This window comes from Trichosporon asahii (genome assembly GCF_000293215.1).
Source record: "Trichosporon asahii var. asahii CBS 2479 unplaced genomic scaffold scaffold00006, whole genome shotgun sequence".
Classification (NCBI taxonomy): Eukaryota; Fungi; Basidiomycota; class Tremellomycetes; order Trichosporonales; family Trichosporonaceae; genus Trichosporon; species Trichosporon asahii.
In genome coordinates, this window is record NW_014040918.1 from 171,108 (window position 1) to 195,646 (window position 24,539).

Sequence of the window (24,539 nt, forward strand, 5' to 3'; positions counted from 1 at the left end):
CCGCCACGCGCGATATTTCTCAAGGGTGACACTAAAGCAGGTTTGCCGTCTATCCTCTATCGAACCTCGGCGATTGCTTAAATGTGTGACCCAGCCCCCAGAAGCTAGCTCAGTCTCGTCGAGGGCAACGCAAGAGCCCGTTGTTGTTGCTCATCACGCTCTCCCCAGCGATCAACCTCTGCAATCTTCCCTCGAGATCCTATCTTCGCCACCATGTCTTCTCCGACAAAGCCACGGACAACCGGAGAATCCGAACCGTGGGCAAACGGGTTGGAGGGCGTTACCGTTTTACCCACCGAGGAGTGCTTGCAGAACTATCCTCTCCCACCTATCGACAGTATCGGGCTGCCCGCGCACCTCGGGTTGTTCCCACGAACCAACCACATCGAGAACTTTGGCTACCCGTTCTATCTCTTCGAAGACGGGCACTACGAGTGGAAGCTGCGCTGGGTCGCTCGGGCCACCAGCCGCGCGTGGACCCGTGCCATTGCCGCAAAGGACATCGATCTCGTCATACCTCCCCGCGAACGGCTCAGAGATCCGCAGGGCAAAGAGCGCCAGGCTCTGCTCGAGGAAAGCCTGTGCCTCGCAATCGCCGACAAGGCCCTTGAGATGTACGTGAGCAGGGGGCTCTAAGGTGACGTGACTGACGGAACAGCAACGTCTGGGCTCGCAACATCAGGGCCATGTACAAGATACGGAACCTGACTTTCGAGGACTGGGTCGACTGCGACCTGGGAAGGGACGATGTGGCTTTTTGGGCCACACGATTCGTGAAGTATCGCTTCGGCCACGACACACTGACATATTACTCAGATCGACCACCGGTTGCAGGCACACTTTCCTAGTGAGCCTTGGATCCTGAACACCGACGGACTCGCCGAGCTCGCAATGCGCGTGTGCACCTACGCCCTCAACACGGTGTACGAGATGCTGTACGACAGCCGAGAGCAAGTGGACAAATCGTTCGAGTCGTTTCCCCTCGGTCTGATGGAGAAGTGGTACCCCGATCGAGATGATCTCCCGCCTGAGCGCTTCACGTGCGTCGTGCTAGAAGAATCTGACACCGACGATCCGCACGGGAGAGAATCAGATACGGCCGAGACGTTCCTGGATGTCGAGGGGAATGTCCGCGAGCCAGACAGTGCGGAGCTGCAGAGGATTGAGAGGTGGGAAGAAGAGTGGGGCAGTCCCATGCCTCCGCCGCAACCTGTCCTCCCCACGCTTGCCGACTGGTGGGAGGCGAAGGCAAGGATGGAGGAAAAGCAGCAGGGAAAGAGTGCTCATGAGGACGCCCCAGTCGCCCATCTCTTCGCTTGCCCGAGCTACGCCCAGGCTGCCCGCCGCAACGTTCCGGCGACCTCGGGGCCCAGTCCACAGGACAGCTTGAAGCAGGCTGTAGCCCCTGTCGGCACCGGAGCTGAGCTGCAGGGTGAGGGGGACACGGGCGGGTGGCAGGAGTCAGTGGGGCGTCGCGAGCTCCGTCGGCGACGCAAGGCGCGCCAGTCCGGGGCAGGAAAGGAGGTGCCGCATACTTTGATGTAGTTGGATTGCTTGCATTGTCTCAGTCGCTGGGAGGGAGACTGGGTTTTATGTAGTCCTAGGACGGGCAGTCGCGCAGCCCAGCATGTCGTGCCAGCGCCTCCTGAGCATGAGTCGGTACGGTCAGTTGCCCATCAGACCGCGTGCAAGTCCATAAGCCTGCATAGTCCATACGCTTACTCTACAACGTCAAACTTCCACGTAGTGGTGTTAACGTACTCCTCTCCCTTCTCATAAACGACCTTGAAGCCCCACTCGGGATGGTTCACAGAGTCGATAACGCCCTGCGGCTCGACAGCGAGACACTCCGCCCCGCGCTCACCGAGCACCGTGTCCCCCTTGGCAGCGCACGCGTACATCTGCACTGCGTCCTGATCCGTGCAGAGCTGGAGGCGGATGCCACTAGTCTTCGAGTGCCAGATGAGCTGGGGCTCGGGGGAAACCTCCGAGAAGACGAAACAGTTGTCGATCCCCTCGTTGCCTGCGCCGCACTCCTTCGCCCTGCCCTCTCCGATCGGCTTGGGGGCCGTAAAATCCAGCGCGTGTCCGGCAGTCGGGGGCAGTTCGCCAGTGGGCACGAGGTGCTTGTCGCCCCGCACGAAGCGGGATGCGCGGGGGAGCTGCAGCTCGTCGCCCATGATGCTCCCCTCGCCAGCGAGGTTGTAGTACCCGTGCGTCGTGAGGAGGATGGGCGTCGCACCGTCGCGGGGCACGGCGCGGAGGGTGGCCCTGAGCTCGCCGTCGCTGAGCTCGTACGCCGCGCCCACGTCCACGCAGCCGGGGAAGCCGTCCCACGCCTCTCCTCCCTCATCCCTCAGCGTGAACGTGACGCTGCTCTCGGAGGCCTGGGCGACCTCCCACTCGCGCGCGTCGTATCCGATCTTGCCCCCGTGCAGTGTGTTGTAACCCCCGTTCTCGTTCGGCGTGATCGCGTACTCCTTCCCGTTCAGCTCAAACTTGCCCGAGCGGATTCGGTTCGCGACCCGGCCCACCACGGCGCCAAAGTAGCTCGGCCCAGCCTCCTTGATGTACGACGAGGGGTCGGCGTAGCCCACATTCACCTCTGTCCACTTGCCGGCACGGTCGGGGACTTGCAGCGACGTCAGGCGAGCGCCATAGGGAATGAAGGTGGCGCGGATACCGGGGGCGGAGAGGCGGTACTCCTTCCATGCGGAGGGGGGGATGGAGTTGCCGTTACAGTCGGTGATGGGGGCGGTGTTGGGGATGGTCATCGCTGTGGTCTTTGATGGAATGAGGGGAAGAGGGGAGATGGGGAGATGGGGAGAGGGCAGGTTATGAAGAAAAGTCTGAAGGAGACGGTACGTCGTCACTCGATACGCGCCGCGCCGAGCGTACCGGCACTTGCGACTCCGGACCCGGGCCGATACCCGGCGGTTTCTCGGCGCATTCCCCGGGTCTCATCCCCCTTTCTCAACCCTGTTGCCCCACATCCTTTGCACGCGCTCACGTTCATCTCCAGTTCGAGTGGCTTGATCAAGTGCCCGATGCACGGCGTGCACGGGACGCTGCAACGCTCTAATCTACCGATACATGGAACGCATGGTGGTACAACAGGGGTATAAAGCTGTACAGATTCAATGGAAACAACTTGTGTAGTGGTAGAGCAGCATGTAGGACGGTCTATGCGTCTACGGGGGATGGCTCTGGGCGGATTGTACATGATGGAATAGGTGGAAGCCGCGGAACAATGCGAGTCGTGTAAGACGTAGAAGGCGCCGAAACGGTAGCTCGCTTCGCTCGCGCCTTTTAAGCAAAGCGGAGCACGTCGCCCGCACTCGCGACGCGCACGTTCCAGTCCTCATCGACATCGACGTGCTTCACGTTATACCTAAAGTCCATGCCGAGCACGTTGCGTCGGTGTCTGTTAGCGGGCAAGATCTGCTCCCCCGTGACGGTGTTCCACGCCCTGATCCTCCGATCGCTCCCGCCGGCGAGCACGACCATATCGTCCGGACTCGTCGTGACGGCCAGGTTGGTGTGGTACACGTTGACGTGGCCCTTGAATGTGCGCAGGGGGGAGCGGGAGAAGCGCGCGTCGAAGAGGACGAGCTGATGGTCCAGTCCGGCCGCCAGGACGCCGAACGGCACCGCACTGTCCGCCAGCCGCTTCACGGCCGTCACGGCCTTGCCCCGCGGAAGGGTGGCGAGGGCGGACGTCTGCCGCGCAACCCTTAAATCCTCGAGCACGATTGCCGAGCTCCGCAGGCCGGCGAAGAGCACGTCCCGACTCGCCTGGTGCAGCGCCAGCGGATCGCTCGGCAATCGCCGGCGCGCATACCCCAGCGTCTGGCCCAGGGTCAGGACGTTGACGCTCCGAACTGAACCGAGCGAGGTCACGTCGTCAAAGCTCGACATGGCGAAGAGGTCGCGTTGCGGGAAATCGAGCGTGCCCGCCTCCAAGGCGCCGTACGCCGTGTGCCGGAGGGAGTGGGCGTGCGGGTCGTTCCCGTTCGCGACGGCGAGCACCGTGCTCCGCGCGGGGTTGAAGTGGACACCGAGTAGGGGCTGGGAACAGAGTGCCTGCCAGTCCCTCTCTCCCGAGCGGTCGACGAGGATCACCTCCCCGTGGTCGGTCGTGACGCACAGGCCGCCGGCATAGCTCTTCAGACTCGTGATGCCCTCCCCCGGGCACTTGGCGACCTCCATCGCGCCCTGCATGGTCGCACTGGCGAGTTTGTGCTCCCCCCGACTCATAGACGAAGAAGCAGAAGAGGGGTGGGGGTGGGAGCGCCGCGGTAGTCGCAGTGTCCGCTTTGAGGGCGGCGATGGGGCCGCAACGGGTCGCTTGCGCTTCGTCGCTGGCGGACAGAGGGGGAGCTGCAGGTTGCGCATGGCTAGGGGAAAGTAGCGGTTCCGGTCGGGGTCGAAGTACATGCCTGTCAGGTGGCCTAGAGGCCCAGCTGGACCCGGGTTCGACATGGTGTCTGTGTCGAACGGGTGGTGAGTGAGAGAGAGAGGGTGGAGAGGAAGAGTGGAAACGTCCCGCTGACAAAGCTTCGCTTCGCGATTCGGCCCACAGTCCATCCTGGGTCACTCGGGAGCGCCGATCGAAAACCCACCCGGCAGTGGGTTGGGTGGCAAAAATAAGGTCACGTGGTAGCGGAGTGCTGCCCCCTCTCCATCCCATCTTCGAGCTGCTTCTGTCGTCATCGTGCCGCTCTCTTCTTTTACTACTCACCAATATCAACAGAAACGATGGAGGGATACTCCCAGGCCGACATTCTCGCCGCTCTGCAGCGCCAGAGCGCCGCCCCGCCCCCGCCTGCCAAGCAGTATAAGGATCTCGACCAGACGGACCTCCACGACGGATCGGAGAACAAGGTCAACACGCGGAAACTGTACTGCCCCCGCGAGGGGTGCCGCGCCGTCATCGTGCAGCCGGGGACGTGCGAGCTGATCGAGGCAAAGCCTGACCTGGTGAGTATTCTCTTCACCTCTGTGCTGCTGTCGGGAGAGTGCTCGTGCTCTACGCGCTCGGCGTGCTCGGCGTGTTCAACGTGCTCAGCGTTAGCGCGAGCCAGCACACCGTCTGACTCAACACCTCCTCCCCTAGCTCGCCAGTTGTAAGGCCCAGCTAACTCCCAGCTTCCCCGCGAGGACGGATCGCCCTTCGCCCCCACCGAGGGCGCCTACTGGGTAGTGCGCGGCGGACCCATGGCCTTTGACAACATTGGCTACTCGCGCGCAGCCCCCGAGCCCTTGCACCCCGACACGCCGGGTAACAGCGACGGGGCCAAGCACAAGTTTCTCATTTGTGCCGAGTGCGATCTTGGGCCCCTGGGGTGGGCGTACGACGCTCCAGGAGGAAAGGGCGAGAGCTACCTTGCGGCGGACCGGTTGAAGTACTCCCACCCGTAAGCCGTGCGTCGAGCTCCGACAGCGAGGCTGTGGCAGACCAGAATGGCTCACGCGAATGGCTATTATGGTACATCATCAAAAATAGTCCGGAAGGATCAAGACTCTATGTAGACACGCTAGAACATGTATAATCGCGCCCATGGGGCAGTTCTACGATCAGAGCACAGGGAGAGCCTCGCTGCACTCGGCATCACGCTCGGCCTCGCTGCGCTCGATTTTCGCTTACGCCGCCCGCCCCGCCGTCGGGTCGCGGAACACCTTGAGCGCCTGGAGCTCGCCGACAATGCGATCGACCTCGTTGCCCGTGACCATCTTGCGCGGCGGCCGCACGCCCTCAATATCCCACACGCCCTCCTGGTCCGTGTACCCCTTCATGCCCGTGTCGCCTGCTCCGCCGTCCGTGCGCGCCGTCTCGATCTTGAGCCCCTCCTCATTCGCCAGGTGCAGGAGACAGATGAAGCAGAAACTTGTGCTGATCTCGGACATCTTGTCCCGCGGGTAGCTGGCGCGGAGCGAGGTGATGACCCGGTCGAACGTTGCTGGCTCGCTCTCATCCACGTCCGCGGGCTCGGGGTGGATGGATTCCCGCCGCTCTGCCTCGCCCTCAAACTCGGGCGCCTCAATCTTGAGCCCCGCGCGCAGGTCGGACCAGATGTCGTCCTTGAGCCGTTTCACGTCGACACGCTTCGCTTTCTTGGCGTAGTGCACGTTTTCTGGCCGAGCGCGCTTCAGTTCCTGTCCCTGCGTCTCGAGACGGAGATCGTCCGCGTCCTCGGCATCGTCGAGGGCAGCATCCACAAAGTCGTCGTCGTCGTGGAAGAACTGGCTCTCAAACGGCATGTCGGCTTCGGCGGCAAAGTCGTCCGCGCCCGTCTCCCGGTCCTGCGCCGCCTGCGCCCAGAACGTCTCGTCGATCTCGCCGGCGGCATTATTGGATGCCACGCGCCGCGTCCGCAGCGCAAACTTGGGTTTGAGGAAGAGACGCAGCAGCTGTCGAGAGCTAAAGTGCATGTCGTCCGGAAGCAAGTACTCGTCTCGTCTCCGCGAGGCTGAGGTTGCCTTCTTCCCGCTCCGTCGCTTGGGCAGGAGCGTTGTCGCAGACGACGTCGCGAACAGTTCTCGGCTCGAGAGCTTGGCCTCGGGCCCAAAGTCGATCGTGAATGGCGCCTTGGCGGCACGCTTCTCGCGCGCGACCTCGGGGTCGACGACTCGCCGTGTCACGCGCTTCAGCTTCCAGTGCTCGGCACCGGCCCACGCCTTGCCGAAACCAGAGTCAAAGTATTCGAACATGTTGCCGTCGGGTGTGCCGCCCAGTGTCACGAGCGTGCTGGTGCCAAAGGGTCCGGCCGCCGGCGGGGCAGTAAATGGGTCGTCGCCCATGCTGACGTCGCCCTCGTCGAAGCCGCCGTCGAGCGCTGGTGCGTCGTAGTCGTCATCGCCGAAAAAGTCAACCGCCTCGCCTTGCGGTCCTGGCTCGAACGGCTCCTCTTCCTCTTCCTGGTCATCGAGCGCAAGGAGCGCCATAAGATCCGGCGTGTCCTTCGGGTCGGCAGCAAAGTAGAACCCATTGAGCGTGTCGGAGATGTTGAGGCCCTCGACCTCGGCCTGCGGTGGGAGGAAGTCGCGCAGCTTGGCAATGTCGACAACAGCGTGCTGCTCCTCCTCATCCTCGTCGTCACTGTCCTCCTCAACGAGCGCGTCGCCCGAATCGAACACGACGCGGCCCGTCCCATCAATACCCAGGTGGTTCATGAGCAAGCCCATCGCGCCGCCCTCGTCGAAATCCGCGCTCGTCTTCTTGAACAGGGGGTCAACGGTGAACTCGAGGTCAAACTTCTTCACCTGGAGGGCGGCAAAGGACTTGGCGAGTGTCGCCTCGGACCGCTGCGCACGCCGCCGCTCACGTTCCCGTGGCTCGGCGCCGTCGCCCTCCTCGTCCTCGTCTGCCTCCTCTGGGGCGCCAGCGAGGCCGGAGAGCAGCTTGCCCGTCTCGGTCGCGACAGAGTCGACGCGCGACGTCCAAATCTTGACGCACCCGTCAAGCGTGCAAGAGGCCTTCTGGAAGTTGATGCTTTCATCGTCTGCATTCCGGAGCAGCGTCAGGTCGTGAAAGTAGTCGATCAGCGCAAAGTTCCAGGTATTCGTTGCTGTAATTTTCTGTAGTGCGTTAGCTCTTCAGAGGCCTCTCGAGCTTACATTGTCGGTTGCCAACTTCATCCACTCCTCAAAGTTTGTGTTCATGACCTCCATGCTAACGGGCGGGTTGGAGGGTGCGACTGCCGAGAGCCGTTTCGCGCGTTTCTGGACGCTGAGTGCCGACTTGTGCGGTGCGCCTTGTCCGGTCTCTTTGTCTGGAAGCATGGGTGCGAAGTGTGCTGATCGTCTTCTGGCGGCGCGTTCTGCGGCGTCGTCGTTGACTTGCATGTTGAGAGGTAAGGCGAGTGAGCTCCGTCTTGACATGATTGCTTGGTGGTGGTGTGGTTTGCTATGGCCGCGGTGATCAAACGCGAGGGAAGGCCGGGAAGGGGAGCGCAGTAGTGTGTTGTTTACGCCTTCGGAGTCGGGGGAGGTGGCAACAACAAAGTCACGTGAGAACAACAATCGTGGGAAAGTCAGTGGCGCGGGGTGTCAGTTACGTAAAGCACTCCGGCTGATAGGGCGGCGATAATTTGCGAGGCGCCGTATACGCCGGAGGAGCCCGAGCCTTCCACGTGTACGTAAGCATCCAGCGAGATTGGGATGGGATGCATGACTAAGGAGTGGGTAATTGGGTAATTCGCAGACGTGTCCATGCACGCATGCATCAGTCACTTTGCCGACGTGGAGCAGGAGAGGGGGGGGTACAGCTGCATATGCATGGACACGCAGAGCATGGGACAAGCAAGGGCTGGAGCATGCAGGATCTGTGCGATACTTGCTGGCTTGTGGAGATGACCGAAGGTAGGGTTTGGAAGTCTCTCGATGATGGCGCGTCATGTTGCAGCAGCCTTGCAGCACAGAGTTGTCCGATCGTTTCCGTCCTTGCGTCGTCGGTCGTTGCATCGCATTGTTTGTCCTTGCCCTTGTCATTCATTCACTCACTTACCTTGCTCCACGTCAAACTTTACTCTCTTCTCTACTACCCACACCCTACACTCCTTTGTCCATTCCACCTTTTCCCCCGCGACCATGCGTATAGCGCAGCTCCTCACGTCGCTCATCGGCACCAATGCCATCCTCCTCGACCCCTCCAAGCCCGACTCGCGCAAAGCCCGCAACGTCCTAGAGGGCAAGGCAGAGGGCTACTGCTCCGTAAGCTATTTTCACCCTTTTCGTAGCTGACACTTGCCAGCCCTCAGGCCCAATAGAGAGCACGCACTGCGCCTACGAGACGGTCGAGGCGGTGAACAAGAAGCTCTTCCCACCGCTGCACGAGCTAGTGACGACGCCCTTCTTCAAATACTACAAAGTAGACCTGTACCGGGAATGTCCCTTCTGGCAGGAGAACGGGTTCTGCATGAACCGCGCGTGCGGGATCGAGGACACGGACGAGTCTGACATTCCGGAAAAGTGGCGCGCAAAGGCTCTGTCGGCAGTGCAGACGGGGGACATGCAAGGGGGCGTCAGCGGGTGTTACTTCCGAGACGACGACTTTTGCTTCATCGAGGACGACGCGACAAACGAGGGGCAGTACATCGACCTCTCGATCAATCCGGAGCGGTTCACAGGGTACGCGGGCGACTCTTCGCATAACGTGTGGAAGGCGATCTACCAGGAGAACTGCTTTGGCCTGTCCGAGGCCGGCATCAAAGATACGGCGCAGGTCAGCAAGTTCTCCCCTGCGCCCGGGTTCAGTGCCCTGTCCGAGGGGCTCGGCACGGAGATGGTGACGAGCACAGGCGACACGTGCGAGGAGAAGAAGATCTACTACCGCATCATCTCCGGCCTGCACGCGAGTATCAGCATCCACATCTGCGCCGACTACCTCGACCAGAGCACGGGCGAGTGGGCGCCCAACCTGCAATGTTTCGTGAACCGCGTCGCGACGCACCCCGAGCGTCTCTCCAACGTCTACTTCAACGCCGTCCTCATGCTGCGCGCCGTGGCGCGCGTAGCCCCCTACTTAAAGGCATACGACATTGACCTGTCTCGCCCTGGGATCCCGTGCTCGGCGGCGCAAAAGGCGAGCGACGCGAAGACACACAAGCTGTTCGACCAGGTCCTCTCCATTGCCGAGGGCGCAGACGTGGCGCACGGTTTCGACGAGGGCGACTTCTTCACTGGCCCCGACGCACCCGTGCTCAAGGAGCAGTTCAAGAGCCACTTCCGCAACGTGTCCCGCATCATGGACTGTGTCGGGTGCGACAAGTGTCGGCTCTGGGGCAAGCTGCAAGTGACCGGCATTGGCACGGCGCTCAAGATCCTCTTCGCGCTAGACGACAAGGACCTCGACCCGAAACGCAACCCGGACCTCTTGCAGCGTTCGGAAGTGGTTGCGCTGTTCAACACCCTGCACCGGATTTCGGAGAGTCTCGCGAGCGTCGACGACTTCAGGAAGGAATACGCCGCAACGCAGACCCAAACCCCCACGGAACCCAAACTCATCGTCCGCAAGACTGTCAAGGAGCCGGATGGAAGTACCTGGACGTACGAGGCGGTCGTGGGCAGCGTGCTCGCCGCCATCGAGGCGGTGCGGAGAGGGTGCAAGGGGTGCTTCTCGACCGTGATCCGGCTCGCAAAGGGCGTCGTCGTGCCCAAGACGGAACTCTGATAGAATAGCTTTCGTTTTCTTTTCTTCTAACTGTAAATCACATGTATAACGCTCTCTTTCTGTTCATTGTCCGTGGCTGCTATTGTGCGGATTGAAGGTCGTTCTTCTCATTGCTTGTCGATCTTTTTTCTGAAACTTCTGGGATCACCTCGGCGTCAGTCAGATCTCGCCAATCTTGTCAGCCCCAACAACTGGTACCTCTTTGGAACACATCGGGGTGAACAGCGTAAAAGAGATTGCAAGCGTACACGATCTCATGCGCCGCCCGTCGCTTTAGCTTTCTCCGCCTTCTCCGCCCGATCCTCCGACGGCTTGGTTCGACCTCCCGGGCCGCTCTTGCCTCACGATCGCTGGGGCGTCATTAGGCACACGACGGTGGCTAAATCTTATCAATGCTGCATGGTCCGAATACTTTATCAACGTCTAGATAACAACGACAGTGCTCGGGACGTAGTGCTTCGTGTTGTAGACGCTCTTTCCGGCCTGCGAGTGTCAGCTGAAGAGTCCGATTCTGGGGCAGCTGTTTCGCGCGGCACCGCGCTAGCGGCAGCTCCGCGCTTCGGCGCTGTGCGTTGCGGGTCGCGCTCTGCTACACTGCACAGCGCATCGCCTCGCGACACAAGAGTGCGCTCGCTCCACTCGCTGCTCGCTCGAGGACTCACCTCCCATCCAGGAACATCCTTCATGATCTGCTTCTCGCGCTCGAGGGCAGCGACATTTCGGCGGTACGCGTCGCGGTCCTGCTCGGCAAGAATGGCGGGGACGAGGTAGATGCGCGACCAGGCGCGTTCGCGGGCGAGCTCGCTGCAAAGTCAGCTTTTGCACCAGATCCAAAGCTCGAGGAACACGGGCGATCGGAATTGCGACTCGGCAACCTCTTGAATTATCCTTGATCATTCCTCCTCCACCACTCCACTTCCAGCACTACTCCTTTCATCTCGCCGTGTTCACCCTTCACTCCAATGCGAAGAGCTCGAGGACGCAGTCGCACGCGTTGCCGAGGTGAAGAGTCGTTCCGTTTCGCGCTCTTGAAATCCGATCGCTCCGTCCTCCACCATTCCAACGACTCACCGCTTCTCGGCGTTGGACTGGCCGACCTTGTAAAATCCAAAGGCGGAGATGGCGCCGACGAGGGCGAAGATGGCAATGCCGGAGGGACCACGGACGGGGAGGTTACGCCTGTAGTGGACCTTCTCGTATCCGCCCGCCGGGGGCATGTCCCTGGAGGTTAGCTCTTACGGGCTTCGATAGCTGATGGTCGCGGGGGAATAACGCACTGCCTGGGTCCCTTGTAGTTCATTTTCTGCTTGTGTCAGCTGTAAGACCATGACCGCTGTCGTTGAGGACTCACTCGTCGTTGTCGTCGTTGTTGTGTCGATAGCAGCAGCTCGGTAGCGAATCGAGTGTCCGTTGAGTGTCATGAGCTCGTCGGCGGGTGATCCTGGCTGCTCTCTCCCTCCGCGCGGGATTATTTCTTCCGCCTTTAATTTGGATTTACTCCCAGACTTGACCACGTGGGGTGACGGGATCGCCCTCCCCCGACCTCCACATTGGATGGTCTCCTCCTTTTCCGTCGTCCCATCCCAGGCACAGAACGCAAAGGGACAGAGGGACCCCGCTCTCTCTTGTTTGCGCGCGCCGCGTCTTCATCTCATCTCCTTTTTCTCTCTTGACATACAGCGACGCCGACACCATGCCAGAGGGAGAGGTCACAACGACCATCACCGCGACCACTCACGTCACTCTCCAGCCCACCGTCCCCAAGACCTATGACGAGCTCAACCCCCGTTCAAAGCCGACAGAGTTCTGCGGGCCCCTCGGCACCCTCGCCGTCACCATCGGCACCCCGCTCACCGCCTACTTCCTCTACTACGCCTGCAACGAGGTCACGGGGTGCGGACTGCCCACGAGCAGCTCGCAGTGGGACGCGATCCTGAATGGCTGGCGCAACTTCCCCTCAGTCGCCGGGCGGCTGTGGGACACAAAGGCCGCCCTGGTGTACCTCGGATGGTACATGTGGTGTGTCGGGTGCTGGTGGCTGCTGCCAGGCGAGTGGATCGAGGGAACGCTTATCCGCGACGGCACGCGGAAACGCTACAAGATGAACGGCACGTGGACGCTCGTGCTCACGCTCGGCGTCGTCGTTGGCATCCTCATGTCCCCCGGCGGCATTGAGCGCTTCACCTACCTCTACGACCACTGGGTGCCGCTCCTGACCGCGTCGCTCGTCATGGCGACGGCGCAGGCCCTCTGGGTCTATTTCTGGAGCTTCAAGTCGGGCGAGCTCCTCGCCCTCGGCGGCAACAGCGGCATTTTCTGCTACGACTTCTTCATCGGCCGTCCCCTGAACCCGACGTTCCCTGGTTTCCCCTCGTTCGACATCAAGACGTTCAACGAGGTCCGCCCGGGTATCATTGGCTGGCTGCTGCTGCTCATCTCGTGCGCGTGTGAGCAATACGTCCGCAACGGTCGTGTGACGGACAGCATGTGGCTCGTCCTCGCCTTTGAGGGGTGGTACGTTGCCGACTGCCAGCTGAACGAGCCTTCGATCCTGAACCAGATGGACATCACGACGGACGGATTCGGCTTCATGCTCTCGTTCGGCGACCTGACATGGGTCCCCTTCACCTACTCGCTGCAGGCGCGTTATCTCGCCTGGCACCCGGTCACGCTCGGCCCGGCCGCGTGCGCCCTCGTGACTGCCGTCGAGCTCGCGGGATTGTACATCTTCCGCGTTAGCAACAACGAAAAGTCCGACTTCCGTGCCGGTCGCAACCCCAAGAACCTCAAGTACATGGACACGAAGCGCGGCACCAAGCTGCTCACGAGCGGATGGTGGGGACGATCCCGCCACCCCAACTATCTCGGCGACTGGCTCATGGCGTGGGCGTGGTGTCTCCCGACTGGACTCGCGACCCCCCTCACGTACTTCTACGTCGTGTACTTTGCTGTCCTGCTCGTGCACCGCCAGATGCGCGACGACGAGGCGTGCCAGGAGAAGTATGGCGCCGACTGGGACCGGTACACCAAGCTCGTCCCGTACAAGATCATTCCCTATGTCTACTAGGCGACGAGCGAGTGCCGCTGTCCGCGAGAGACGAAGTCTCGAGCGAAGGCTGCTCGCAAGAACCCTCGCGAGCAGCATATATACCATCTTGAATCAATCACCCTTGACTCAATCATAACCCCCATCTCTAGTCCGCATATGTCTTGCCATGCATCATTTCTAGGCTTAAGCAGCATCTCTAAGGCCCGTGAGACCCGGTCGCAGAAGTCGAACACGGGAAATGGAGGTGCGAATAATTACTGAAAGTAGCAATAATTCTACAAAAAGGGACCAAACATGGCATCAGCGGTGGGCCCGCCCCTTCCGTCTCGAACTGTAAATATGCTTGACGGCTCGCAACCAAGGCTGGGCTGATGCTAGCATGCCAAGAAGGAGCGATCTGAGCCCTGTAATCATGGGTGGAGCGATCACAGCGGACTGAAGCCTGAAGGCGAGATGAAGTCAGCAAGAGAGACAGAGGAATTAGGTTAGCATACTCTGTGTGAGACCTTGCCGACTGCCCGTTGCCTGTCGACTTGCCAACTCGGGCCACCCGTGGACTGACGCACTTGCTCACAATAGCAGGTCGCAGGTCACACTCGCTCGCACGTCGTCAAGCATTGTCCCAGTCTCGTGCTCACGACATCCCGCCCACTCCTCCCTCCCAACTACCCATCACTCACCATCACTCCAGTCTTGCTCATGTTTACTTCTACCTCTTGACACAAACTCATTCCTCGCATCCACATCATCCACCCAGCGACACAATGACGACAGTCAAGCCCGAGGACCTACCAATAGGCCCCATCACGCGGATCGTCCCTCCGGCCAGCCTCGCATTCGCGCTTCCCTCTCCGTCCGTCTCGTCCACCCCAAAGAAGAATAACAAGCCCAAGATCATCGGCGGCGTGATCGGCGGTGTTGTCGGCCTAATCCTGCTCCTGGCGGCGCTCTGGTTCCTCCTCAGATGGAAGCGAAAACGGAGCAGGACAAAGCGGGGGCACGCGGAACTCGGAGAGGGTGCGGATACGGATACGGCTGCCCCGACGCCGCAGCAGAAGCACTCTGAAGACAGGCCGCAGATCGCCCAGGTCCGCGGGGCGGTTACTGTGCCGACGCCAGCCGCGACGACGACAGGGCCGAGGACGAAGGAAGCTCTAGCGCCGGCAACGGAGCTGGGCAGTTTGCCTTCTGGCACGACCCAACCACTCAACAACACGACACGCACAACGAACGGCAACACGCTGGACGACTCCCTCCGATCCAGTATCCACGACACGCTGTCCCCGCTCCCGAACGACGTGCTCGGCCCGTCGCCTGCGGCGTCACCGCCCGGCTCGAGTCTGGGGCACGGCAGCCTCGCCGTCCCGCCAGGACATCGACCAGACTCCCCACTCAGTATCAGTACACTACGACATGCGCGCAGCCCGTCGCTCAGCTCGGTGCTCAGCGACTATGTCGACGCGAGCGAGATTGCCAAGACGCCTATCTCTGCCAGTGAGTACATGCGAAGGGGGATTGGAGGCACGGGAGGTGACTCGGAGGTGAACTGGAGGTGCGCACAAGTGTAGCTCTGCACATGACTGCATGATCTGGACAGTCCCGACGCCTCCCCCCTGCACATGATGGATTGTTCCGGGAAGAGACGCAGGGCAGGGCAGTCGAGGGAGTAGGAAGGGTGTGTTTCACGGAAATGGATGGCGGCGGCGCCGCGTAAACTCTAATCGTTCTGGGTGGAACAATCCACGACCGGACGGAGTTCCGTGCACATCGCTTGTCTCCGCGCCTCCCTCTCGTACTCCCTTCTGACTGCTTCTTCCTGTTCTCCGAGGCCACATCACTGAACTGCGGTCGCTGTGGAAGTGGTGGAGGCGGACCAACGAACGCGCAGTTGGAACCAAACACCATCAAGAACCAAACAAACCCACCCCCCACCCATGTGAAACTTGCGCTGACAGACCCAGCCTTCATAGGCGAGCGCCGGATGATGGAAGCGCGTGGCGAGGCCTTCTACTCCTCCTCCAAGAGTGTGCGGAGTATGGCGTCGCAGCGCTCCCTGCGTGCTCCTAGTCCGTGCCGCAGTGCCCGGTACAAGTCCCTCGACGGGGCGGTCATGGACGAGGCAGACCTCAAGCTGCTCCGGCCGGTGGAGAGGGGCGAGTCGGGATTGTTCACGCATTGAGCCGCGCAGCTGGCCGTAAGGCCAGTGAGCGAGGCCGGCAGTGTGACTCGACCCGCCTCCTCACACCCAGCCCCCAACCCGCAGCCCGCAGCCCATGGGCCGAGACATGGCTGATTGCCACTTGTTTACAAGTTGCAACACAGATGTGTTTGTCTTGGCGCGAGTGTATGTGTCGGAGCAACATTGATGGAGTAGTGTGATCGTCACGAGTCTGCAGAGAATCCAGAACACGACGTGTATTGTATATGATGTATGTAATGACCACCCACCACCTTGACTATGACCGAGGTGCTGGCTCCACCAGTATCCACCGCACCACCTGGGGATCTGCTGAACTCATGACGCTGCAGGCCACGCCACGCGCCAGACCGAGGCTGATATCGGGTTACGTTGCTACATGCCGGTCGTCCCGTTGCTCCGGCGCGGTTGCGGCTGGTGGGAACTAGTCTAGTGCTGGACACGGGCGAGATCTAGTAGCTCCCCATGAGAGTTCTACTTCTAGCACACTGGCACCCCTGGTCACTGGGCTCGCTGTCACTGGGCTCGCTGTAGTCGCTACGCTCGGCTCTACCCGCTGCCCTCCCCCGTCTCCCTCCGTGACAGAGACGCAGGCCAGGTGACTCTTGCAGTGGTCGATGGGCAGATGACCGAAACGGAATCCAAAAAAAGTCCTAGGCTCATTCCACCGTTCCTGACGTCCATTCTGATCGGAAAGTCGTGAGTCATGCCGCTGGCGCTGGCTCCGCTCGCTCTCTGCCCTGGCTCGCCGGCGGCATAGAGCACCAGCAGGAAGGGCTCGTGCGCACCGAGCCTGGAGACTGAATGGCCCAGCCCGTCCACGCCTGAAGATTAGCACAGGGCCGGCGCAGAAGGAACGGTAACTGAAAACAGAAGGTGAGCGAAATAGAGGCCGAGATTGCATCATAACATTTCTGCCAGTGGCTCAGTGGCGACGCATCCCCAGCTCATCTTGTGCTTGAACCCCGCCGACGCAGCTCCCGACGAGCCTCTGCCTCCAGCCCTCTGTCGTTGTCCCGCGGCTGCTCTGCAGGTGGCGGGGATCCATCACTCCGTGCCCCCCTCTGCCCTCCGCAATCACCCCAGCGACCCGCAGGCCCGAGGGCTTGGGGCAGGCAACGCAGGCGATATGGCTCAAGGGTTCCTGCTCCAAATAGTGTGATGCGTGAGAGTCGATGACATCGAAACCCCGCCGCGCCCGCCAGCCTGCTGACACACTAGCTGGCGCAAGTAGTCTGCGGGCTCCAGCAAACGTTTGCCCAGCACCAACGGGCCCAGCTTAGGAACGTCACGGAACCCCGCTGCCCTTTATAAAGCCCGCGCTGCGCTGTATGCCCGCTCCATCATCCCCACCCACAGACAACAACCACAATGCCCGGGTACGTTGTGATCGGAGTGAAGGACGGCGGCGCTGGCAGAGCAAGTAGAGCGGGGCAGCGAGGCTGGCTCGGGAGAGATGAAGCTAGAATGGCCCACCGCCCGCCGCGCCTCCGCGCCACCGACCAGATCACCCACGCGCAATGCTGACTTGCAGACCTGGATTCATCAAGTCGGTGACGAACGGCATGCTGCTGATTCTGGCGTATGTCAACTTCATCCTGAACGTGATCCTGATCCACCGCTCGAAGCAGCTGTACGGGCTGAGCCACTACCCCGCGGCGGGTGTCGCGCAGATGGTGCTGGGAATCTGCCAGATGCTGTGGATGCTCGCGTACCTCTGCTGGGGCAAGCGCAAGTTCTTCTCGACGACCAACATGATGGCCGTCAACGGCATCTGGACGGCGTACGGCCTCGGCTCCGCCATTGCCCTCACCTATCTCGGCCACAAGCACGGCAACGGTTACTGCCCCCCCACACCTGGTTCGGGCGCCGGCGGTGACTGCGCAGGCATCCTCCGCGGAAGCGAGGGCATGGCCTGGTCCCTCTTCGGCTGGGACTTGGTCTGGTTCGGTGTCATCGCCTGGGTCGTCGGCAAGTACAACAATGGCAACTACAAGACTCCCCTCGGTCTCGTTCCCATCAAGCGCCGCGCCTACGACGAGGAGAAGGAGGACGCGCCCCCCGCCCACTAAGCGGGTATCGTCGACGCAGTCTTGTCACGCTATACGGCTTATGTTGCGTCTCACCAACTCAGAAGAGCAAACAAAGTACTACTACATAATGATACATCTTATAATCCCCCCAAGCGGGCTAAACTTCTAGTCCTATGCACCCGTGTATGTGCTCACGATGCTCACGCCTAGATCAGGTGCTCGCCAGCAAAGAGCGACTGCACCGTCTCTCTCTCGCGCACAACGTGCACCGTCTCGCCATCGACGACGAGTTCAGCAGGCCGCGGGCGCGTGTTGTAGTTGCTCGCCATCGTGAACCCGTAAGCGCCAGCCGATAGAATGGCGAGCACGTCGCCGGGCTGCACGGCGAGGGCACGATCGTGTCCGAGCCAGTCGCCGCTCTCGCACACGGGCCCCACGATCTCCCATGTCGTCGCGCCTCCATCCACCCCATTCGTGGAGGCAGCGTCCTCGCCCCTCTCGGCCGTCTCGACGACAGGGACAATGTCGTGGAAGGCATCATACATGCTCGGCCTGGCGAGATCGTTCATGCCCGCGTCGACGATGCAAAAGTTCTTCTCCTCCCCAGGCTTCAGGTACTCGACGGTTGTGAGCAGCACGCCCGCGTTGCCGAGCAAGCTGCGGCCGGGCTCAAACCAGACCTCGGCGGTGGGTTCCTGCTCATGAATCCTCGAGATGATGGTGGACACGAACTGTTCCGTCTTGGGCGGCGCGTCTCCGTTGCCGTAGTCGATGCCCAGACCGCCGCCGACGTCGATGTGCGCGATCGGGACGCCTTCGGCCTTGAGCTTGGCCACGAGGTCGAGGACACGGTCCAGCGCATCGAGGTAGGGAGCAATGTCCGTGATCTGGCTGCCGATGTGGCAGTCGATCCCGCTCACTTGGACGTGGGGCATCTCCTGGGCGCGCTTGTATGTCCCCAGCGCGTCGGAGAAGGCCACGCCAAACTTGTTCCCCTTCAGACCCGTGCTGATGTAGGGATGCGTCTTGGGGTCGACGTCGGGGTTGACACGCAGCGATACGGGCGCCTTCAGGCCCATCTCGCCCGCGACGTCGTTCAGACGCTCGAGCTCGGGCGCGCTCTCGACGTTGAAGCACTTGACCCCCTCCCTCAGAGCATACCGCATCTCGTCCGCACTCTTGCCCACGCCGGAGAAGACAACATTGGATGCCTTCCCACCAGCAGCGAGGACGCGCGCCAGCTCGCCGCCCGTGACAATGTCGAAGCCGGCCCCGAGGCGCGCAAAGAGGGATAGAACGCCGAGATTGCTGTTCGCCTTCACGGCGACGTGCACCTTGGCTCCCGAGGACGCGTACGCGTTGTAAGCCTCTGTGAGTGCGCGGCGCGAGTAGACGTACAGCGGCGTGCCGTACTGCTTCGCGAGGGCGGAGCACGACACACCCTCAATGTACAGCGTGCCGTTCTCGCGATGGATCGCTGGTGTGCTCGACATGGCGGTTGCAGAAGCAGGGGCGAGCGAACGGAGGGAGGTAGAGAGGAAGCGGGCGCTGCGCTGAATTGTGAGGGTTGGTGCGAGCTGGCGAAGCAGCGTCAAGACGTCGATGCGCGTGGGCGATCAGGCGGCACGGATATCAATGATGTGGTAGAGCGCGAGTCGTGCAAAGATGCAAATGCACAGATCAATCTGCAGAGGTGAATGGCCAAGGCGGCGCGTCGTATATTGTCGTCGGCTATTCGAGAGCGGTAGTGGGGCGGGCTTTGCTTTCGATTAACAGTTACGGCTCGCGGTAGATCCTACTTTCCGTGCTCGTTTCGGGGGTCGGGCGGGATGGCTGAGATGCGGGAAAGCGGCTTCTGCTTTAGATGTTCTGGAATGTGGAGAACTTCTGCTCACGCGACCAGACCAGCACGACTGATGCTGGCGGCGTTGTCCGTCTTCCTTTCTTTCGAGAGGAAACATCGCAGACGACCGACAAGTCGGTGCCGATTGCAATGGCTGTGAGGGCTGAGGAAATCGGTGAACCACCCGAAGCGGGTGAGAATGCTTGTCCACAAGCGCCCCACGGCGACTCCGTCTGAGCGGAATGTCTTTGCGATGGCGTTGCAGCTATCTCGGCTCAGATAGAGGCTGGTGCTGGCTGGTGCCCCCCATGCCCCGTGGCTGGGTGCGAAGGCACAGTGCCGAGCGAGCATCGCGAACAGCTGCCAACGATGAGCGCGACAGGGCAGCGATAATTGCTCTGGCGCGGTCTGTGCCTCCGCCATCGGCTTTGCCGGGTCGGCTTGGGCGTCACATGCAATTCTGGCTGGCTGGGCGTCTGTGGGCAGCGGCGGGTGGCTTGCTTGCGTCCTGGCATCTTGGCGGCCCATTTCGGCCAGTGAGCCCCACAGCGATGATCGGGGCACATTATGTTCGAGCGGTGTCCTGTTGGTCACCGGCCGGCTCCGACTGCCCATCTCCGAGACCGTCGATGCCCACATAGACCTCGTCCAAGTAGCTCTGCGGCCCACGGCGCACAGCGAGCAGAGCAGCGGAATCATTGTCCCGGAATGTCTCGCCCACCGCCGTAGCTGATGTTGATGCTGATATCAGCTGCTGTGGCATCCCGCGTCGCTAAGCAAGCGTCGGCGAGCAGGCCGAGGCCAGAGCAGCCCCTCGGCTTGGCGCAGGGAGGTCATCTGATCACGCCTTCGATTTCTGACTTGTTTCCTGCGCGTTTAAACGGCCCAATACGGCATTTCCGGCCTCAGCGCGGCGACTGACGGTATCCCATTCGACAGCTGACAGCGAGCCCCCCACGCAACAAAGGTACAGCCCAAGGTATGCAGGGCTCCGACACAGGGCAAAGCGCAAAGGGTCCCGGATCTACCTCGGACAACTCGTGCAAACGGCACAGCGGCAAGGCTCGGGCCGTCGTCCACAGGACCAGACCTCTTATCGAGGCGCTTAGATGGCATCGTAGTGGGTCGAGCTGCATGCAAGTTTAGGCTTCATACGCTAGCACAAGTGCATGCCCCGCGCGTACGGCCTGCACGCTACACGCAGCTTTGGCAATATGGGCAGTGCCTGGACCGACGTTCATTGCGCCATAGCGGCTCTGCATGTGTTATCGCGTGAAGAGGCCGTTGGTACATTAGCCTGGACCGGCGAGCTCCACACGCTAGCGTCCATCACTTGCAGATCTGCTGCATCTTGACTCTCTCTTATCTCTCACTCATCTCCTTCAAGCAGCGATCGTGAAAGTCCGGCATCCACCTTGTTTCAAATACGAAGCCGAGAACCCGACATCCACTTGACCCAAATAAGCCTCACACGACCCACGCCACAATGAGCGAGAAGCTGGGCGTCTACGACGACGACGGCGGCAAGGAGGGCACCGGGTTTGAGACCAGCGTGCAGGAGCCGTATGGCGTGTACGACAAGAATGCGCTCGAGTACCGCGACGCGCAGCTTGCGCAGACCGGTGAGGGTGACCACGGCACGAAGCGCGCGCTGTCGCCTCGTGTGTGCTCCATGATCGCCATCGCGGGCACCATCGGTACTGGTCTCTTCCTGTCCTCGGGAACGGCGCTCGCGCAGGGTGGCGCCGTCGGCTGTTTCCTCGGATACCTCATCATGGGCTTCTTCATCGGTTGCATGATGTACTGTTTGGTGAGTCGAGCGGAGCATCCACAGGGAGCCGCATTCCGCAGTGGCGCCCACCGCAACTACAGCCACGGAACGGCTACTGACACTGCAGGGCGAGCTGATCTGCTTCAACCCCACGATTGGAGGCTTCTCGGAGCTCGGACGCAAGTACGTCAACGAGTCGTTCGGCTTCATGATGGGCATCACGTACGCGTTTACTGTTGGTCTCTCGGTGCCGTCCGAGCTCAGTGCCATCGCCGTCCTCATCGGGTACTGGGACAAGAACGAGAAGCACGCCGCGATCTACATCACCGTCTTCCTCTTCGTGACGTGGGGCTGCAACATGCTCGGCGTCAAGTGGTACGGCGAGGTCGAGTTCATCATGTGAGTGGGCGAGGGTGTGGCTGACGTGAGCAAACGAGTGGCAAGCTAACGGGGCAGGGCGTGCATTAAGATTGGCATGCTGATCGTGCTCATCATCTTTGGTCTTGTCGCCGACCTCGGTGGTGTCAAGGGTGGCACGGGCTTCGTGGGCGGCAAGCACTGGCGCGAGGGGCCCTTCAACACCGAGTACCTCGGCGTGCACCCGCCATCGACGGCCGCTTTCCTCGGTTGGTGGAGCACCATGGTCAAGTGCGCATTCTCGTTTGCGGGTATCGAGGCGGTGGGCCTGCTCGCCGGCGAGGCCAAGAACCCGCGCAAGACGCTGCGCACCTCGATTCGCACGACGTTCTACCGTATCGGCGGCCTGTACATCATCTCAATCATCATCCTCACCCTCAACATTGGATACAAGGACCCGGACCTCCTCCGCGCCAACGACGCCGGCGGCGACACGGCGGCGTCCTCGCCCTTTGTTCTCATCGCCAAGCGTAACGGCATTTCCGCGCTCGCTCACGTCGTCAACGCTGTCGTCGTCACCTCGGCCTGGTCGGCGGGCAACGAGAGTCTGTACGGCTTTGCGCGCTGTCTCATGGGCATGGCGCGCAACGGGTGCGGCCTCAAGTGTTTCCTCTGGACGACGAGTTGGGGTGTGCCCTGGGTTGGAGTGTCGCTTGGCGCTGCGTTTGGCCCCCTCGCCTACCTCTCGCTGAGCAACGGGTCAAACCAGGCGTTCGTGTGGCTGTCGAACCTGACTGCGCTGCTGAAGCTGGTATGCTGGGCTGCGATCTGCTTCTGCTTCGTGCGGTACAAGAAGGCATGCGACCGCCAGGGCGTCAACAGGCGGCAGCTCGTGCTGCGCTCGTGGTGCCAGCCCGTGATGGCGTGGAGCTGCATTGTGTGCTTCCTGCTCGTCATCTTCTTCAACGGCGTCAAGGCCTTCATCCCCAAGTTCGACTATGAGGACTTCCTCGCCGACTACATCTCGATCCCCTTTGTCGCCGTGTGCTGGGGCGGGTGGCAGCTGTATCGCCGCGACCGGTGGATTCCCATCGACGAGATCGACCTCAGCGGCGGCCCTGCCAAGGCCCTGTCGGCACGCGCTACGACACGTCGAGCGCGTACGACACTACCGTCGCTTAACAATCGATTCATAGTTGTTGAGATCTAGCCACTTGTCTTGTTCGGGATACCGTGTCTACAATGTATATTTTAGCCCAGGAGCTTGAGCACGTCGTCCGCCCGCGCCTCGCCCGCCTGCACCGCGCCCTCCATGTATCCGATGTGCTCGGTAGCATTGTCGGTTCCGGCCCAGAACAAGCGCCCAGTGGGCTGCCTGAACGCGCCTGCGATGGCAATCTGGCCCGGGCCGAAGAACGCACCAGGTGCGCCGCGCGACCACTTCTCGTCCGTCCACTGCTGCACGATGACATCGATGGGATGCCGGGCCTCGTCGCACCCATACACCCGCGCGACGTCTTCGACGACCTTGGCTGCGCCCTTCTTCTCTCCGCCCGCGAACGCCCATGCCTGCCCCTTTGGCCCCACCACAAAGGCGGTCAGCGCATACACGTTGCCCGACACCTGGTCGAAAGTCGTCTGCATGCTCTCCTCGGGCATGGGAGACACGGCCATTCCGCTGAAGCCCTTCTCGCGCCACCAGGCGGTCTTGTAAAGAAGCACCACCTTGGAGTAGTATCCCGTGAAGGAGCGCTCGATGGCCAGCCGCTGCTGCAGCGGCAGAGGGGGCGTAAACTCGATCGTGTCCAGCAGCACCGTGCCGATCGCAACAATCACGGCTTTGCCGGTGTATGACCCGTTCGGCGTCTTGACAGTGACAGAGCCGTCGGACTGGATGACCTCGCGCACGGGTGAGTTGAGCTTGACGCTATCGGGGAAGAGAGTGGCGAGGTACTTGCTCATATGCTGGTTTCCCTTCGACGTGCGCTGGTACTGGGCACCCTTCTCGTTTGTTTCGATCATGGCCTCGAATCCACCTGCGGGGCATCAGCTTCACTTCCCCTTGCATTTCCCCACGCCCATGCTCATGTCCACACTCACCATCAGCCTTGACGCCGAGCGCGTGGTAGAGGAAGCTGAGCTCCGTGCTACCCACGCCGTACAGCCCATTCAGTGCCGGCTCGAGAAACTGGACGATGTCCTCTTCGCTGGCCCCCTGCGCACGATACCAGGTGTATACCGTCTGCCCGTCCAGGTCGAAGATTTCGGCATCCGGCTGCGGATCCTGGCGTAGCAGCTTCGGCTCGATGCGCTCGGCAAGAGCCTCCATCTTGGCATGCAGGGGCGCGAGGGGGTCCCCCACACTCCCCATGCTCCCGGTCGAGAGGGAGCGCTGCCCGCCCGCGTAGAAGACGTTGTTGCCGTCCACGTACTGCCGCACAAGGTCCGAGCCTGACTCCTTCGCCAGAGCGCAGATACGCGGCTGCGTGTACTCGTTCACCCACGCCGCGCCGAGTTCGACAATGCCGTCGCCGACGTGGTGCGTGAGCGTCTTGCCGCCGACACGGTCGCGGGCCTCGAGCACGACGAAGGACTTTCCTGCCTTGTGCAGTTTGCGTGCCGCCGAGAGACCGGACAGGCCGGCGCCGACGATGATGACGTCTGTGGTGTTGGTGGACATGGTGATGGTCGGGGTTGATGATATAGGTCAGAAGGAGTCGATTTGTGAAGGAGTCGATTTGGGGTGGGGGCTGGAGGTGTAAAGAGTGTTCAAGCATGGGGTTATATGGCGTCAGTGTTATCAGTGATGAGAGCGTCTTCGCGCCCAAGTATGCAGTGTGTGCCCGAGAAGACTTGGTGCCGGGTGGGGTATGCGCCTGTTCCGCGTGTATCATCCGGTTCGCTCAATGTGGACGGCGCAAAATTACAGTCCGCGATCGATGATTCCGGCGCTAAACTCTATCCAGAGATGTGGAGAGCGCGGAGAAGGAGTTGCTGTCCTCGAGATCGTGTCCGAGTTCCGTTCAAAGTCCCCGACTCAGCCTCGATAAGACGTCACTCCACGGACACTCAGGCACGGACATCATCCACTCTCCGCACATCCCACCAACCACATCTA

The 24,539-nt window shown here is 61.3% G+C and overlaps 13 protein-coding genes across 13 annotated transcripts; 7 read left to right on the forward strand and 6 right to left on the reverse strand.

Moving 5' to 3' along the window:
* Window positions 1–213: 213 nt before the first annotated feature.
* A1Q1_06305 (uncharacterized protein) lies at window positions 214–1,545 on the forward strand (the record flags this gene model as incomplete). Its single annotated transcript, XM_014327909.1, has 3 exons — window positions 214–614; window positions 659–749; window positions 817–1,545. The coding sequence occupies 3 exons, from the start codon at window positions 214–216 to the stop codon at window positions 1,543–1,545; spliced, it is 1,221 nt and encodes a 406-aa protein (XP_014183384.1).
* A 173-nt stretch (window positions 1,546–1,718) lies between these two features.
* On the reverse strand, window positions 1,719–2,774 carry A1Q1_06306 (aldose 1-epimerase; the record flags this gene model as incomplete). Its single annotated transcript, XM_014327910.1, has 1 exon — window positions 1,719–2,774. The coding sequence occupies one exon, from the start codon at window positions 2,772–2,774 to the stop codon at window positions 1,719–1,721; it is 1,056 nt and encodes a 351-aa protein (XP_014183385.1).
* A 535-nt stretch (window positions 2,775–3,309) lies between these two features.
* A1Q1_06307 (uncharacterized protein) lies at window positions 3,310–4,482 on the reverse strand (the record flags this gene model as incomplete). The annotated part of the gene is made up of 1 exon (XM_014327911.1): window positions 3,310–4,482. The coding sequence occupies one exon, from the start codon at window positions 4,480–4,482 to the stop codon at window positions 3,310–3,312; it is 1,173 nt and encodes a 390-aa protein (XP_014183386.1).
* Window positions 4,483–4,758: 276 nt separating this feature from the next.
* A1Q1_06308 (uncharacterized protein) lies at window positions 4,759–5,421 on the forward strand (the record flags this gene model as incomplete). The annotated part of the gene is made up of 2 exons (XM_014327912.1): window positions 4,759–4,980; window positions 5,149–5,421. 2 exons carry the CDS (start codon window positions 4,759–4,761, stop codon window positions 5,419–5,421), a joined length of 495 nt encoding a protein of 164 aa, XP_014183387.1.
* A 222-nt stretch (window positions 5,422–5,643) lies between these two features.
* Window positions 5,644–7,881, reverse strand: A1Q1_06309 (uncharacterized protein; the record flags this gene model as incomplete). The annotated part of the gene is made up of 2 exons (XM_014327913.1): window positions 5,644–7,578; window positions 7,618–7,881. The coding sequence occupies 2 exons, from the start codon at window positions 7,879–7,881 to the stop codon at window positions 5,644–5,646; spliced, it is 2,199 nt and encodes a 732-aa protein (XP_014183388.1).
* A 708-nt stretch (window positions 7,882–8,589) lies between these two features.
* A1Q1_06310 (endoplasmic oxidoreductin 1 precursor) lies at window positions 8,590–10,171 on the forward strand (the record flags this gene model as incomplete). Its single annotated transcript, XM_014327914.1, has 2 exons — window positions 8,590–8,712; window positions 8,753–10,171. The coding sequence occupies 2 exons, from the start codon at window positions 8,590–8,592 to the stop codon at window positions 10,169–10,171; spliced, it is 1,542 nt and encodes a 513-aa protein (XP_014183389.1).
* A 423-nt stretch (window positions 10,172–10,594) lies between these two features.
* A1Q1_06311 (uncharacterized protein) lies at window positions 10,595–11,471 on the reverse strand (the record flags this gene model as incomplete). Its single annotated transcript, XM_014327915.1, has 4 exons — window positions 10,595–10,654; window positions 10,834–10,975; window positions 11,243–11,392; window positions 11,449–11,471. The coding sequence occupies 4 exons, from the start codon at window positions 11,469–11,471 to the stop codon at window positions 10,595–10,597; spliced, it is 375 nt and encodes a 124-aa protein (XP_014183390.1).
* Window positions 11,472–11,864: 393 nt separating this feature from the next.
* Window positions 11,865–13,238, forward strand: A1Q1_06312 (C-14 sterol reductase; the record flags this gene model as incomplete). Its single annotated transcript, XM_014327916.1, has 1 exon — window positions 11,865–13,238. One exon carries the CDS (start codon window positions 11,865–11,867, stop codon window positions 13,236–13,238), a length of 1,374 nt encoding a protein of 457 aa, XP_014183391.1.
* A 746-nt stretch (window positions 13,239–13,984) lies between these two features.
* Window positions 13,985–14,788, forward strand: A1Q1_06313 (uncharacterized protein; the record flags this gene model as incomplete). Its single annotated transcript, XM_014327917.1, has 1 exon — window positions 13,985–14,788. The coding sequence occupies one exon, from the start codon at window positions 13,985–13,987 to the stop codon at window positions 14,786–14,788; it is 804 nt and encodes a 267-aa protein (XP_014183392.1).
* A 2,149-nt stretch (window positions 14,789–16,937) lies between these two features.
* A1Q1_06314 (uncharacterized protein) lies at window positions 16,938–17,489 on the forward strand (the record flags this gene model as incomplete). The annotated part of the gene is made up of 1 exon (XM_014327918.1): window positions 16,938–17,489. The coding sequence occupies one exon, from the start codon at window positions 16,938–16,940 to the stop codon at window positions 17,487–17,489; it is 552 nt and encodes a 183-aa protein (XP_014183393.1).
* A 167-nt stretch (window positions 17,490–17,656) lies between these two features.
* On the reverse strand, window positions 17,657–18,943 carry A1Q1_06315 (diaminopimelate decarboxylase; the record flags this gene model as incomplete). Its single annotated transcript, XM_014327919.1, has 1 exon — window positions 17,657–18,943. One exon carries the CDS (start codon window positions 18,941–18,943, stop codon window positions 17,657–17,659), a length of 1,287 nt encoding a protein of 428 aa, XP_014183394.1.
* A 1,836-nt stretch (window positions 18,944–20,779) lies between these two features.
* A1Q1_06316 (uncharacterized protein) lies at window positions 20,780–22,631 on the forward strand (the record flags this gene model as incomplete). Its single annotated transcript, XM_014327920.1, has 3 exons — window positions 20,780–21,103; window positions 21,192–21,463; window positions 21,521–22,631. The coding sequence occupies 3 exons, from the start codon at window positions 20,780–20,782 to the stop codon at window positions 22,629–22,631; spliced, it is 1,707 nt and encodes a 568-aa protein (XP_014183395.1).
* A 41-nt stretch (window positions 22,632–22,672) lies between these two features.
* On the reverse strand, window positions 22,673–24,101 carry A1Q1_06317 (uncharacterized protein; the record flags this gene model as incomplete). Its single annotated transcript, XM_014327921.1, has 2 exons — window positions 22,673–23,457; window positions 23,522–24,101. The coding sequence occupies 2 exons, from the start codon at window positions 24,099–24,101 to the stop codon at window positions 22,673–22,675; spliced, it is 1,365 nt and encodes a 454-aa protein (XP_014183396.1).
* Window positions 24,102–24,539: the final 438 nt, after the last annotated feature.